This window comes from Carex rostrata, chromosome 5, assembly GCF_964058835.1.
Source record: "Carex rostrata chromosome 5, lpCarRost1.2, whole genome shotgun sequence".
In the NCBI taxonomy this organism is placed as follows: Eukaryota; Viridiplantae; Streptophyta; class Magnoliopsida; order Poales; family Cyperaceae; genus Carex; species Carex rostrata.
This window is the reverse complement of record NC_135922.1, coordinates 5,868,174-5,884,729: the sequence shown is the minus strand read 5'-3', so window position 1 is coordinate 5,884,729 and position 16,556 is coordinate 5,868,174. Positions and strand designations below refer to the sequence as shown.

The window sequence follows — 16,556 nt, the reverse complement described above, 5'->3', positions numbered from 1 at the left end:
GCTATCTGAAAAACATAAAAACAAAAAAAAATACAATGCTACACTGTAACGTTCCGTCACGTTAACGTTTTAGTTATTAACATAAATCATTACGAGAGAACATAAAGATTATTATAATATATATATGTAACACTTCATCATGACTAGGTACATTTTAGAATGTAAAGAAAGTTTAAGCACTTTGTAAAATAAGAGTCCAAATGAGAAACCAAGCTAATACACACACACCTTGAGTTAGGATTGCACACATAGTTATCTATATAAAAAATATCGTAATAAATCTTGTAGAAAAAAATACAAACATTTCTAAAATAAATGTTTTCTTACCTGACAGCAATAAATAGGACATAAATACTAATCAAACCTATAATTAAAACCTAGATTTGAACTATCATATTTTTGATAACCTTCTAAATTTAACTTCAGCTGAATTTTTCAGACAGACAGTCGTTAGTATTCTAATCGCAGCTCACTCATATTAATTCGGAATTTAATAAAATTTAATACCTGAAAATCTAACTTCAGTATCTACAACTTTTGTTTATAAACCTACCCCAAATTCCGAACGTAGAATTCTCCATAAAATTCTAAAATCAGTAAACAATGCTGTTCGGAAATTGCAGACCTATGTTGACTAATTTAACAATTCATACTCACTGGAAATTCCGATTAAGTTAAAATCAGTCTGGTTGAAACCATAACATAAAATCCTATGACTATTATGTAGTAAATTTTCCCAAATTACGAACCTATAAGTCTAGGTAACTTTATCTTTAAGGATGAAAATTAAAACTGCAGAAAACATAATTTGTCATTAGCCCAAGTCGGTAAGATTGATTTATTATGGTCCATTAAAGCCCAATCCAACAAACCAATATCTGAAGACAACCCTAGTGTGATCTCTATATAAACATCCCCCCTCAAACCCTGCTGGACCCAAACCAGCCAGCTGACTTCCGCAGAGAACTGCTACCCGTACGTCCATATTTTGAAGAAGTGTTCAACACGAGAGTTGTAGTACTCGAAGATACGGACGACTGAGCGCTAGATTCACCTCGATCTGAGTTTCCACCACCGAGATATGGCCAAAACAGTGACTGCTGTCCGTTCTCAAAACAGAAAATCTGAAAGTTCCTTTTATTAGTAAGTATTCTCTCTAGATCTATTATAATCTGAAACTTTAATCTATTATTAAGTATTTTTTCATGTAGACAATTAATCATCTAGAATTTATTAGTATATTGTAAATTTTAATAATTGAATATTGATATCAAGAATGTTTTTTTTATATAGATTTTAGTTAACTTTCAACAAGCATATTATATAGATACTCCATTATTTAAAGTTAGAAATAAATGTTTGATTTTCATATTTACTCACAATTATTATATTTTTATATATAGATTTAAAAATAAATCTCAGCAGTTATAAAGATTATAAATTCCTTTCTAAATTATGGATAATAATTGAACCAATGTAACCAAGAGAATTTTGTAATTAATTCCACACTAAATTATATTTTGGCTAACTTTGTTATACACAATATTAAGAATTAGGATTATAGTATGTGAATATAAAACAACGAGTAGTGTAGAATTTTAGAAAATGACAACAAATGAATGTAAATAGTTCTGATTAGAAGTATGTTTAATTATTAGGTGTGACTTCTAAAGATTTAGGAGACGTAAGAGACGATCAGGAATTTATTCAAATATGATCAGGTGCGGGTTTCCTAGACTTTATAAAACTATTTTACTTTCCTATTGTCATTCAATTGTTTATTATTATTGCATTAGTTGAATTTATGCATGTTGTTGTCGAACCATCCGTATGACTTGAGTAGACACAAATAACTTGCATGAAATGATAGGATTCATATATTGACCAATGGACTTGCATGAATAGGATGTGTTGAGCATGGCATGAACTGTGTGATTGAATAAATGTGTTTTTCCAAAAAGAACGAATATGGTAATTGAACAGGGGCCAATATGCTTGCATATTGGGATGTATATATTGGGTTTAGTTTCGACTGGATCCCTCATTAACGTGACTGTAGGCGAAAGCGGTCATGTCACGGATGTGATTGTAGGCTGACGCGGTCCCTTCACGGACGTGATCGTAGGCGCAAGCGGTCCTTTCACGGACGTGATTGTAGGCGGAAGCGGTCCTATCACGCCAAGACCTAGCGGCATATGAATTCACCGTCTAGTGAGGCAAATGAATAAGATTAACGGATTTTTGTTTAAATAAATGAAAGTAGTAAGAAATGATAGAACATGCATTGCATTAAAAAGAAGCATACGCATTTTATTTTCTTATCATATTTGTGAATGTAAGTAAAGGTTTTATAAGCTCTGGGCTGGAACTAAATCCCGCACTGAGAGAAGGTTTGATCTCTCACCCGTTCCACTTTTATGTGGGTTCCAGGTAATGAAGAGGAAGGATTCGAGCAAGGACAAGAGTGAGACTAAGTGGAAAGACCCATGATTAATAATTGCCACATATTGTTTAGTTTTTATATTTCTTTTTCATGATTCAATAATTGATACATTGAGCAGGCATGGCAGTGCGTGTGCTACTAGCCATGTCCACCATGATCGTTTGTTAAACTCAGTTGTTTATGAAATAAATGTGGCATTATGTTTTGTTGTTATTGATAATGTATGTGATGTGCATACGCCTTACGTAGAAATACGTGGCGGGTTGTCCCGGGGTGTGACATACACGGACGTTTAATAAAGAGCCGTGTAGAAAGGTAGAATAAAAAAAAGTTTTTTTTTCTTTTAATTAAAAGTGTTAAAAAAACAATTCTACACGACTGTTTATATAAAAGTTCGTGTAGCTCTCTCGACTTTCTACACAGATTTATAGCTAAATGTCCGTGTAGAAAGGTTTAGGATTACAAAAAGGCCTTCTTCCAATGCTGTTTTGATCAATTAATACTCTCTCTCTCCCTCTCTCTATATTGAATGTTGGTCTGATTTCTGCGCACAAGGATCGAGACCGGAGCTGAGATCTTTGAAGTTAATTTTCATTTCTCCTCTCTATCTTGCTAGGGTTAGTCTTCCTCTTTTCTTTCTCTAATTTTCTGCTACTTATTATTGCTTAATTATTTATGTCAATTATTTGTTAATGCATGCATGCTTGATTTGTTTAGATAATGTAAATAATTAGTGTATTGTGATCCAATAACCGACCTATTGATGCTTTTAGGTCCATGCCCGTTCAAAATTAATCCAATAGGAATTAATTTTGGATAGTCCCTCGTTTGGGACTGCTCTTTGAATATTGTGTCTCATTTAGGATGTGAACTATTAGCGGGATTTAATTAGTGTTTGAGAAAAGTTCGACAGCATTTCTCCTTATTGCTCCTACTAGTATGTGGCTTTTACGCATACTTGAGGAGTTAAGGGGAAATGCTGTAACACCACGAAAATTAAAATATTAAATTAAGGTACGATGTTAATAATTATATATATATATATATATATATATATATATATATATAGAGAGGTTGGCTAAGATCAAAGTGGTAGTTCCTGAGCTTTGGTGCTACCAATTCGTTTTTTAATTTTCAAAGTTTAAAACGTCGATTCGAACTGTTCAAGTTGTTCTTCATATTAAATTGTGCTTGGAGACCAAATTTTACATTTTTTTTGAATTTTTTTACTATTTATTAAGTCACTTTGAAAATCACTGATCCAACGGTGACTTAACAAAACAGTAAAATTAGAAGCCACCATTGGATCAGCAAAAATTTAATATGGAGAACAACTAGAACGGTTCGGATTGACGTTTTGAACTTTAAAAATTAAAAAACGAATTGGTAGCACCAAAGGTCAGGAACTACCACTTTGATCTTAGTCAACCTTATATATATATATATTTCTCCTCTTTCTAAACTGTTATGATTATTCAAAACCAGAGACCCAGAACTAACGTATTATCATCTTTGAATAGTCACAAATCATGTAAAGTTATGCTCAAAAAAATAAAATTTAATCGTATATATGTATATAGCAGTATTTAAATAGTATGTAAATAGTGTATGATTATAACCCGAAAATACAAGACTCAAAGTTTAGTATAAATAACCGACAGCCACAATACATAGATATATAGTTGTGTATATATATATATATCTGATTAGTAACTCGAAATAAGAGTCGCAACTGCTCAGAATAGTCGGCACTTAACCCCTGATTCAAGTTAGAAGCCGCGTTATATATGTGATAATAACCGTCTGTTCGCATCTCTCTATTTCTTTCTTCCGCATCTTCACCGATTCTGTATTCTTCTCAATTGTTTATTCCTTTTCTTCCGCCATAGTCACAGAGGTCATCAAACTCTATCCTTGTTGTCAATTTTTTTTGTTCTTTTTCATTCATATACTGACCAATCCGTGCAAACCAATGTTTTCAATTTCATTAAACTAATAGTTATTTGAGTTGCGTTTTGTTTGTTTCTTTTTGTTACATTCATTTGGAATTTGATTGTCTTATATTATATTTATATAAACATGCCTTGCTTAGATACCTTGCTTAGATAGTCAGATACGTTTCAATTTTTGTATTTAATCAATGTAGAAACTTGTGTCGTTAGTTTTTGTCTGTTTGCATTTCGGATTTGAAATTGAATTATTTTATAATACTTATATATATATTTCATGCTTACGTGTAGATAGTCATATTATGCCTCCTTGTCTTTTCATGTATGTCTCCTTTGTTTTTTTTTCTGTTTCCTTTCGGTTTGTATTTGAGTATTATATATATATATATATACATATATATAAATTAATTTGATAATAGTCCGAGAGTTAGTTTGGAATTCGACTATGTTATGAAATTTGTTTATATAAGTTAGATTAGATGGCAATAAATATATTTGATTATATCTTGAATGACAGTCAAATAAAAATATATAAGTACTAATTTAGAAACCTTGTTACATGATTTAGGTTTGAGTTCTAAAGTAAAGAGTGATGAAGAAACGGTAGCGAACTACACCACAATAGCAGGTACGGATTTCCTGGACCTTGTCAAATTGTACTTACCGTTTTGTATGCATATTATTTATTTAATTGTTTGGAATTGTGCATGTTGAATCGAACGATCCCTTTGGCTTGTTTAGAATTACAATATGATTATTTCATATCGATCATGAGACTTGTAAGTAGGGTGTGTTGAGCATAATATCGTGTAGTGTTAAATGACAAACGTAAAAGGTAACGGATATACTAAAGGAAAGGGGCCAACATGTGTTGAATGCATGTTGGAATGTATACATTGGGTCTAGGTTCGACTAGACCCCTCGTCAACGTGGCATTGGATGGATTTCCCGTCACGGGTCAAGACCTAGCGTAGGGTGGATTCCCCGTCTAGTGAGACAGCCAATATCTAGCGTAGGGTGGATTCCCCGCCTAGTGAGAAGTCTTCCGTTGTTGGATGGATTTCCCAGCGGAGTGGCGGTCTTCCGGTGTTGGATGGATTTCCCACTGGATTGGCAAATAAATAGATTAATGGAAAACTTGAAAGATAATTAAAGAATTGTATGTGTGTGTGTGTGTGTGTTTTAAATATTGCATGACATGTGAGGATATAATAATTATATCCTATTTGTAATAATAAGTAAATTTGATAAATTCTGGGACTGGAACTAAATCCCGTACTGAGAGACTGTTCGATCTCTCACCCGTTTCCACTTATGTGGGTTCCATGAAATGATGAAGCCGGCGAGGAGCATGAATAGGAGGGATGCGGATCAGGAAGGCAACGAGCTGACTGCTCAATTATCTTTTTAATTTCTTTAGTTAAACTTTAAATTCTCTCTTTAGAAGTGGATACATTGATTGACATGGCAATTATCGGTTTGTTTGCCATGTTTGTCTTGATCTCATGTTGAATTTATGTTGTGTGTTTGAACTACTTGTGGTGTTAAAAGACTTCGTTTGACTTTTACATATTGCATAAGTATTATCTATTGATAATGTATGTGATGTGCACACGCCTTATGTATCATTACGTGGTGGGTTGTCTCGGGGTGTGACAACTAAGTTGGTATCAGAGCCAGCACATACAATATCAATGAATTAACCATTAAGAGAGAACATACTAAGGTCTGGTCTTTAGAAATATATATATAATAATAAATATAATAAACTAACTTGTAGTAATACGCTACATTTTGTAGAACATGCTTCTGAAGTCACAGGTAGATAAACAGAAGTTGCACCCGAATTTCTACTCGAAAGTACCGAAGAGGCTAGACGGAATGTGTGATCTAGCCGGAATATCAGTTCATACACACATATCGACAAGTAGTTTACGCTCATACCTAAAACATGATGCGGCAATAGGAGCTGGATTCAAGATCTTCAAAACAGGGAGGGTTCACACATTCCGAACTAGAAACCAAGTAATTAGAGAAGAGGAACTCTACTGCCCTAACCTCTACATCAACACCCATAACGGGTTATGGTCAGTAGACCCAATCGTAGGTCATGCAGGGAACTATGAGTTAATCTTAGGACTAGATTGGCTGAAGGATAACAATGTTATTGTGGACAACCTGCACCATCGACTCACGTTTAGAATAGTCGGACGGGAGTTTCGAGAAGCAGCATTTAAAAAGGAAGCTAACGGCATGATGGTACTCCGGCCCATCGAAACCTTACTTGATGTCAACCGTAAAGAATTACTGGATGAAGAAGATTCCGACATAAGTGCTGAATTAGAATTATCAAGAGGAATAGGATCAGCACTAGAAGTGGAGCCAATAGAAATAACCGGTCCGATAACCACGAGCGAGGCCGAGAGAGCAAAGGAATTGTCAAGGCTGGATAGGTTGTATGGGAACTAAGTTGTAATACGAAAAAGTTTAGTAGTTGTATCCCTGTTTAAGTTTATTTAAGTTTAGTAGTTAGAGAAGTAAGAGTGAACTAGAGTTGCTTAATTATGACAATGTATCTTAGTTAAGTTAAAGTAATCCAACGTTGTTTTAGTCCGCGTTATCTATGACGTTATCTTAGTGGATTCCAAATTGAAATTTGATGTTCTGAATGATCTATTTTTAAAGTTATAATTATCTAATATATATATAACCTATGTACCAATTTCGAATCTCATATGAAAAATCTGTCTGGTTTAGTGTCGTCATCTGTAGTATTATTCACTCATCATTCAGTTTATTTATGTGATATGAATTTATTGTATTACTATATGTATATAATAATAATGAAGTGACAAGTAAAAAGATAATGATAACATTTGTAGATATATAGAAATAAACTTAGATACAACGTTCACTATTACATTATAAATCCCATATGTCATTATTATTTTTATAATGGTCATCATTCGTACTATGTAAAGTCTGAGATAATACATATATAATTAATAAGTTAGAGCAATTAATACAGTAATATATTTAATACATTAATCTCGGGGGAATTAATAATTCATAACATAAGTAGTCTAGTTGTATTATATATAAACCAAGGGTCTCTGATTAAACTAAAGAACACTACCATAATTCAATTGACAACAGGTATCTCTAAAATCTTGTGAGGTAAATGGGTAGACATATTTTCAAGCAATTGCGAAAAAAAAAAAAAAACCATTTCCCCAATAATAAGTAGACTATTTTGTCAATTTATAGAAATGGTGAGAGGACGCCCCCTAAGAGGAACAAGTGATCGCAACACTGAAGGAACTGTCCCACCTGTGACCAATGCCCAAGAGGCTGTCAACCAACTACAGACCCTCTTACAGGGTCTCGAGAGAGTTGCTCGAGTAGCCATGGAGACGGAACAAAGAAGGCCCCGTGAAGTAGACCCTTTCTTTGAGCTTTATCGCTCATTCAACTCTCTGCGACCTCCGACATTCGATGGAACCGGTGACTTCTCCACAGCTGAAAACTGGATCTCTAACATCAAAGACAAATTCCAAATCCTCCGGGCTCCAGAAGCGGACAAGGTGGAGTTAGCTACACAGTTATTTGAAGGACATGCACGGTTCTGGTGGCAGGAAATTAAGCGCCAGAACGCGGGTCCTATAAATTGGGTTGAGTTCGAGAGGGTGTTTGAAGGAAGGTATATGGATATCAGGTCTCGTGAACTACTCCGCCAAAAATTTACGAGCCTGAAACAAGGAAGTAGTATGGTGACAGAATATAACTCCAAATTCGAAAACCTTATGAGGTACGCACCGGACATAGTTCGGGATGAATTCCGTTTGAAACAACAGTACCTAGGTGGCCTGAACCCGCGCCTCGCCCAACTCATTGACCTACCAGGGGTAGAGAGACTGGCTGACCTGATGTCTAGGGCATCCACCGCAGAGTCCTATGAAGCCCGCATCCACCAGAACCATGGCCCTAGGAATGTCCGACCAAGGATTGAGGAGAACTCTAAATTCTCCCAATCTAGAAACAACTACCAGCCTAACCTTGAAGAAAAATGTGACCACTACGGCCGAAACCATGCAACTTCCCTGTGTAACGTACTCCATGGCTTATGCCATCGATGCCGTAAACCAGGACATATTGCCAGGGAGTGTCTAGGACCGGTTGTACATAACAACCCAGTTCGGAATGGGGGTTCTAACCGAGGCTATGCTAGACCACCGATTGGTAATGTTACCAACCGAGCGCCCTTCACCGGAGGACCTGCGGGTTACAACAGGAATGGAAACCAGGACAACGGTCGAGTAGGAGTGCATGCACATGAATACAGTTGTGATTGTGGGGACCAAGCTGAACCTGAGGAGGAAGCGACAGGAGAGGAAGGGGTGGCAACGGACCTCATGACAGGTATGCTAGAACTATCTGGGTATCCTGTTTACGTGCTTATAGACACCGGGTGTAGTCATTCTGTACTATCTAAGGAGTGGGTACATAAAAACAACATACCTACCCAAACTACTGGAAAAATGTTGCAAATCCAGACGCCAGCATTACAATACACAACCCCGGAACTTCGTTGCGTAGGACTAACCCTAAAAATCGCAGGGAGAGAATTCTCCCTAAACCCAATTGTCTCGGAGACAGGTCTTTATGACCTCATGTTAGGGTTCGAATGGTTGACAAAACACAATGCAAGTATTAACTGCCCAAAGACAGATGGTAATCAAGAGACCCGGACTCCCCGATTGTGTAGTCCAACTTCGAAAGCAGGGAGAACGATGTTCCACTATATCTGCTATGAACGCAAGGAGGTTGATAGAGACAGGATGCCCTGCATACTTAGTAACGGTAATGCAACACCACACCGACACAATAGAGATTACCACAGTGCCGGTAGTTTCTGAGTACACCGACATATTTCCCCAAGAGTTACCAGGGATACCCCCTGACCGAGAGATTGAATTCCGCATCGACCTTCAACCAGGAACACGACCTATTTCTAAAGCTCCATATCGCATGGCACCAGTGGAACTCAAGGAATTAAAGTCACAACTTGAAGAATTATTGGGGTTGGGATTCATAAGACCCAGCACCTCACCTTGGGGAGCACCAGTTTTGTTTGTGAGAAAGAAGGATGGGAGTATGAGGTTGTGTGTGGACTATAGAGAATTGAACAAAGTGACAATCAAAAACAAATACCCTCTTCCTCGCATTGATGATTTATTTGACCAACTACAAGGTGCGGCGGTATTTTCCAAGATTGATTTGAGATCAGGGTACCATCATAATTCAATATGCAATACCAATATTCAAAACAACCATACAAAACGAAATCACAGTTATAGAGAAGTCCGGTTACGTGATAGTGAGATATTCAGAATTTCAAATCGGATTGCAATGACAACTCAGAATCACTGCGACGTAGTCAGAATTCAGAACTCGATCAGATATACAATCGAATAATAATCAATATTTAGAAAATTTATCACAATGTTAAGATGTGTATTCATTTTAAAATGAATAATTAAATTATTATTTGTCAGTAAGCACAAATAGGAGATAGATACAAATCATACCTAGTCGAATAGTTTGATAAACTGCTGATGAGTTTGCCACAAAAGCAGGGTGAAATGAGAAAGAATTAAATAATTGAGGAGGCGGTTATTTTAATCTTGAACAAAGATGATAATGCAGGGGAATTAGTAAGAGGTTGAATAAATGAAAATAAATGGAGCGGTTTCAATTAAAACAGAGGAGGTTTCAATTTATAGAGAGCGAAATATGAACCGACAAAGGAAATAGAAAAGTTGCCGTGCATAACCGCCTTTTACAAGGCGTCGTTTTCACTTTTATTTCCTTTTTATTATTTACTGTCTAATTATATATTTAATCAAAATATGTAAAGAGGAGACGGCATAGACAATTAAATGTCCGAAATTGCATTCCTATTTAATCACCCGCAAAAATGGTAAATAAATAATTGTAGCAATTAATATTTACTATAGTTTGTTCATTTAGGCAAATTAATTTATAATTCTTCAATTAAATAATGAAAGAAAGGAAATAAAAAGTATTAGTTTATCTCCAAACAATTAGAATTCAGATATTAGCAAATCAAATTCTTATACTAATTATCTCTTTATATTTTCATTAACACAAACAAAATATTTTACTAAAAGACCAACAATTTTTTTTTTTTTTTTTGGGATGTTACAAGAACTAACCTTGCCAACCAAAATTTCATTGGTATGAGGTCCATACACATCGGAAGTGTCAAAGAAGGTGATGCCGCTGTCAAATGCGTGTTTTTTTATTATCGATATACCGTCATCGTCAGACACTGGAGAGTTGTAAGCATATGAGAGCCCCATGCATCCAAAACCCAGCTTTGATACCTGCAAAAATAACCGCAATTATCTCTGTAAAACTGTGCATGAAAGGGTTTTTAAAAAGAAATTACAAAAAAGTGTCAAAATAATTAGTACCTCTAATCCCTGGGATCCCAATTTCACTCTAGAAGTGGCCATCTGTGCTTGCTCTGTTTTTCTTCTTGAACAAATACAGAGAAATCATCTCCAGTTTTAAAACAATTCTTGCAATCCATTTTGCTTTCAATATTTAATGTTGACCTCAGGCTCCCAAACAATTACTGGACGCATCAAGTTTTGTAATACTGGCGGAGATCAATTATATGCAAGTGAGTCATATTTGACTTTGAATAATTTAACAAATAAATTATTCAAAAAGTCTATAAAAATTTCAACAAGGAAAACGACTACGGCTATTAAAAAAGCAAAAGTGGGGTTATTAACCTGAGTTCACATTATAAACAAGTTTGTGGAATAGATTTTAAGGATTAAATAAACAGCATGTACTTGATAATGAACAATTTTTAGTACTGTTTTTAAATTAATTTAATATGGCCAAATTATATAAAGACTTTTGCAAAGAAATAGCATGTACTTGATAATGAACAAATTTGATATAATTTGCCAATTTGTTTATAGTTTGCTGATGCTTAAAGATGATAATTAAATTCAGACAATTAAAAATATAATTCACTTGATAAGTGTTACAATATGAATAAAATGTCATCATTGATGAATATATAATTTGGGAAATTTCTTTGTTATATATAGTTTGCCGATAGATAAAATTGTAAAATTATCAGAAGTTTCTTTGTTATACGCCAAGGCAACTGATGATGAACTCTCAAAGAAACTCAAGGTGTTTCGCCAGTCATCGGACCTCTCCACCACCACTGGTGTTGTGCGTCATCACCTGAAGCCAGCATTACAGACCTTTCACACAAGGCTAAAATTGTGTAACTTTTGGTGTGTGATTCTTTAAACAGGGTAAATGTAAGACTTTAACACACAACAAAGCTATGCAAAGTTCTCAGATCCACACAGATTCAGAATTCACATCTTCTGAGATATCTCAAACTTTAAGTGTTTTTATGGAAAATCTCAACCGTTCAAATACGTTCTGTACGAATCTCAAAGCAAAAATAATACTGCGCCCCTGTGCTATCCCCGAATAGGCACCGTATTTTTGTCATGGTTAAACACATCACCGCATTTTTGTTGTGCCAAATTTATTCTGTGACAAAGGTAATGATAGTGAAAGTGAAGCAGCTGACACGAACCAATACCTACTTTAGTTCTACCCGCTACACAATTTGTTGCAGATGTATTACATACGAAATTTGGTGACAAGAGATTTTTCCGGGTTGGGGTTACCCCTTGACAAAAGATATCAAGTTTAGAAAAATGGACGCCTGCCAAGTGCTAAGCAGATCATTATGAAACATAAAATTAAACATTATCTAAATTACAGCATTTATATTGAGACTTATACTTCCAAGCAAGTACATATAAAATTCAATTTAATTAAGAAAAAAAACTTAACACATGCAGCAAGTTGTACTAGTTAAAATGAGAAAGGATATACAATATGCCTAACGTTCACTAATAATTTAATTACCATCCAATTCAGATTCAACAATAGAACAATGAGGTTCTAAACTTCTAATAATAAGTAGAAGTACTTCATAACTTATGCAACTACATAAACCGGAAATAGAAAATTACAACAACAAAAAAAATAGAAACAAACTTAACAGTCTAATGAATATTCAACTGGCACCAACTTCTTGCGTGTAAACCTTAACCAGTTACAGAGTACAGGGAATCATTCTCAAGATCCACAAGCCTTTGGAGAAAATTCAGAATCGGAGGCATCAAAACTTCAACAACACCCTCCAACATTTGTACAACTTCTCACATTGATTGTCTATCTGCTTCCATCTCTTGAATGCACCAACAAGCAACCTTACAAGCTATGTTTAGCTCCCCCATGTCGGCATTTCCCTGCAACCTATCATCTAACAGGCACACAATCTCTCCTTGCCTAGTTTTCATAGCAGCATAAGAGGGAAGTAAGTGCATTATGGATTTTGGAATTTCTCTATATTTCTTTTCCCTGATAAGATTTTGAAAAGCATCATGCTGAAACTATAGACATCGGCTTTTTTTGTAATCAGTTGCCCAAAAATCCATTCAGGTCCAAGATAGCCAATTGTTCCTCTCATTGCTGTTAATGCTCTGCTAAAACCTCTCCCCAGTAGTTTTGCCATACCAAAATCAGCAATTTTAGGACAAAAGTTGGCATCGAGAAGTATATTCCCAGGCTTAATGTCACAATGAATAATGCAGTCTCTGCATTCCTCATGCAAATAAGTTAAACCTCTTGCAATTCCAACCACTATTTCATAACGGGTGTTCCACTTTAAACCAACACATTGATTTGAAAAGAGAATAGAATCTAAAGAACCATTTGGTATGTACTCATACACCAACAACCGCCTAGGACCTTCGGAACAAAATCCAAGAAGTTTAACAAGGTTTATGTGCTGAATTATTCCTATCGTTTGCACGTACATTTTAAATTGCTTCTCTTCAGAGCAAGCATTTTTCATTCTCTTAACAGCCACGGCAGTTGAATATGGTAATGATCCCTTGAAAACACTACCAAAGCCTCCTTCTCCAAGCTTATGAAAGAAATTCTTGGTGATACTTTTTGTTTCTGCATATGAAAATGCTACCAGTTGGTCCCCAGTTATTTCCTTTCAGTTGAAGATAAAGCAAATTGCTTTGCGCTTCCAAGAAACCAATAACCCAACAACCAATAATGTTGCAACCCCTATGGCTGACATAATGTTGCAAATTGCTAGTCACTTCTTAGGACAGTATTTTTTAGTTCTTCAAAGCATAGGCTACAGTTATTCTGATATGAATAAGCGGTACAAGAGCAATTATTAAGACATGCTGTGGCACACTCATTTTCATCTTTTAGCACAAGCAATTGGGGATTATCATGATACTTATCTATGTTTTCTATTGGGAAGAATACATGATCAGAACTGGAACTTCTACTAATATGACAATTGAGTGATATATCTCTTGAACAACCGTCACCGTAGTCATTTCCCCATAGTTCTGGATTTGTAGGATGGAAATAATCAGGACAAGAGCATTTTGCATATGAGGTACCAGCCATGGTTCCGGAAATCGGCCGATTCCGAGTCAACTCGGAATCGGCCATGTCCGATCCGAGTTTCACCCGAGTCTCACGCCTATGCGAGTTTTTCGGCAAAACTCGGATGAACAGTGCTTGACTCGGCCGAGTTATCTGATTTTCCGGCCAAGTCAAGCCGAGTTACACCGAGTTGAGCCGTGTTAGACCGAGTTGAGCTGAGTTTTAAACAAACTTACACGGCGAGCAAGTTTTCTTCGAAAATCTTGGTTGAAAAGTGATGAATTGGCTGAGTGAAGAAAGTCTGCACTGATTCCAGACAGATTCTCACGTTTTGGGTTGATTGTCTCACCGATTCTACGTTATTTTTTGTTCAATTTGGTTTTTCTAAGCAAGTAGTGCAGAGGAAAGGGCGAACGGGTTGAATTTGACCCATGTGGACATCGTGAAGAAGAAGGTCAATGCATAAATGAAAAAGTAGAGATATGTGGGCCCCGGGTTGAATTTCTTTTTTTCTTGGATTCCAGGTTCATCCACGTGAGTGAGAGATTAAAGATATGTGGGCCCCTCAAAAGAGAAGAAATGAAAAAGAAAATTTTTTATTGGACTCCATAATTTTTTTACATTTCACAAAAATAAAATGGAAGAATGACAGGAATTGAGAAATGACATCCTACTAATTTTTTATTTGACATTATATTAATGTTTTTATTTTTTGACTCTGTACAATAATATTTTCATTTGTATTTTAATACAGAGGACAATGAGATAATTCAGTCAGCTTGATATAGCTTCTGGCAATAAAAATGTGTTTTGTTTATAATATTTGTAATAAATTATATAATTAGTGGATTATTTGAGTGTAATATTGTCTTAATTAACATAATTTTTTTACATATTATTTTTATTAATTTTTTCCTATTTTTTTGCTACAAAACAAGACTTCTGCCAAAAATATCCGAGTTAAAGATTTGATTCTTCCGATTCCGGCCGATTTATCCGATTCTGACTCGGCGGTTAAAAGTCCGATTCCGATTCCGATTCCGATTTCCGGAACCATGGTACCAGCATAGGTACCAGCTGCAAAACAGAAGCTAGATGGACCACAAACTGAATCAAAATCGCACCGAGTATCAGGACTAGACCAAAGAGTAGTATAATTGGAAGGGTCATTAGGCCAATACATCATAACGAACCAGTTGTATAATTGTATGAATGTATGATTTTTGTTGGGAAATATACCATGATCCCCTATATCAATTAATTGTGGAAATATACCATGATATGTAACATTTCTTGATAATTGTCTTATAATGAACCCCCTAGCTCTACTTGGATCTAACTCCAAATTGAACTCAATAGAACCTGAATAATGATCAGATAATGTGAGGTGAACATTTTTTCCGGTGACCGCATTAAATCCAAGTGGTGCTCCCTGGAACCAAGTATCAGTTGGGTGATCAAAACTCTGCCATACCATTCTAGAAATGTTATCCTCTACTTTTAGTACAAGATTGCCGGTATCAAGAAGAACTGCAATGGTGGAGGTTGTCTCATTCGATCTTGTCAGATGTGTTGACTGGATCAGTTCTTGAGATTTGGTCAGTACTAAATTGCCCGTAGAAGAAATATGCAGTTCAGACATAAGATGATCTTGAATAGGATTGCCTCTATTGGCAACCCACAACAAAGAATTAGAAGAGTTTGCAATTCGACTTGCCAAGTAGTGGTCATAAGACCCCATAAAACCACCGAAAAGGCTGAGTTCATAGATACCATTTTTGGAAACTAAGGTTTGGCTTCCAGAAAGAGTCTGACCAGGTAGGAGGGTGTCGTTGGCTTTACAGAGACGACTTACCATGATGAAGATGATGATAGTGAAAATGAATAGTGCATCGGCAAGTTTTTCCTCTGAATATCTGTTCTTCTTTAATTAATGAATAATGCATTGGTACTGGTAGCACTTGGTTGCAAGGAGTGCCTTGCTCCAATTGAAAGTGCAAAATCCGTTGAATTAAAGCTCTTTATGAAGCTATCTCAAGATGCAATGTACTGGTGACTGAAAGAAAAAAAAGTCCGAGTATGGGTTGAGAGATCTCGTTCAAGATCTAGGCAGGATTATAAGATGTTCCATCGAGCCTGTTTGATACCTTCCTTCCAATTTTGACCTCGCCATTGGTTCACTCGGGTCTTTCATTTCCTATGTCCATTTACTGGCAGATAATAGCAATTATGGCAATTATGGGAATTATTATGAACAAAAAATTTAGCTTGCTTGGTCTAATGAACCGTATCAGTGCTGCTGGCATGGGAAACGGCTCCTGAATCGGTGGCACCTACATTATATACCAATTTAAAAATAATATTTCTTTGTTAAATTGGTACAGCAGTATAGTACCTTACTATTGGCACCTATACAAATTAGTAAATACTGATTTTGAATGCAAGAGGATACATTACGGAGGTTTACTGCTATGGTTGAGATTGTCATGGACCTCAATAAAATAGATAATGGAGAGTATATGATCTCACCCAGCTATGAGACAGAGCTAGCTTCTCTCAAGGATCAACCCTCCTTCTCCCCGCGCGACCTTCCACCGTCACATGTGATCCTC

At 35.8% G+C, this 16,556-nt stretch overlaps 2 protein-coding genes and 1 pseudogene across 3 annotated transcripts in view; all 3 read right to left on the bottom strand.

The window, feature by feature from the left end:
- LOC144554607 (putative aldo-keto reductase 1) overlaps positions 1–10,965 on the bottom strand; it is a 46,183-nt pseudogene extending 35,218 nt beyond the window's left edge. The window contains exon 1 of the transcript XR_013511663.1: positions 10,890–10,965. The product of XR_013511663.1 is annotated as a putative aldo-keto reductase 1 (transcript). The remainder of the gene's footprint in view (positions 1–10,889) is intronic.
- Positions 10,966–12,498: 1,533 nt separating this feature from the next.
- LOC144554606 (G-type lectin S-receptor-like serine/threonine-protein kinase At2g19130) lies at positions 12,499–13,621 on the bottom strand. The gene is given in 2 exon segments (XM_078302922.1): positions 12,499–12,838; positions 12,841–13,621. Coding segments are annotated over 2 exon segments (1,047 nt in total). The 3' UTR covers positions 12,499–12,572.
- A 1,227-nt stretch (positions 13,622–14,848) lies between these two features.
- Positions 14,849–15,802, bottom strand: LOC144553759 (S-locus-specific glycoprotein S13-like). Its single transcript, XM_078301958.1, has one exon. It carries the CDS (start codon positions 15,800–15,802, stop codon positions 14,849–14,851), a length of 954 nt encoding a protein of 317 aa, XP_078158084.1.
- Between the last annotated feature and the right edge of the window lie 754 nt (positions 15,803–16,556).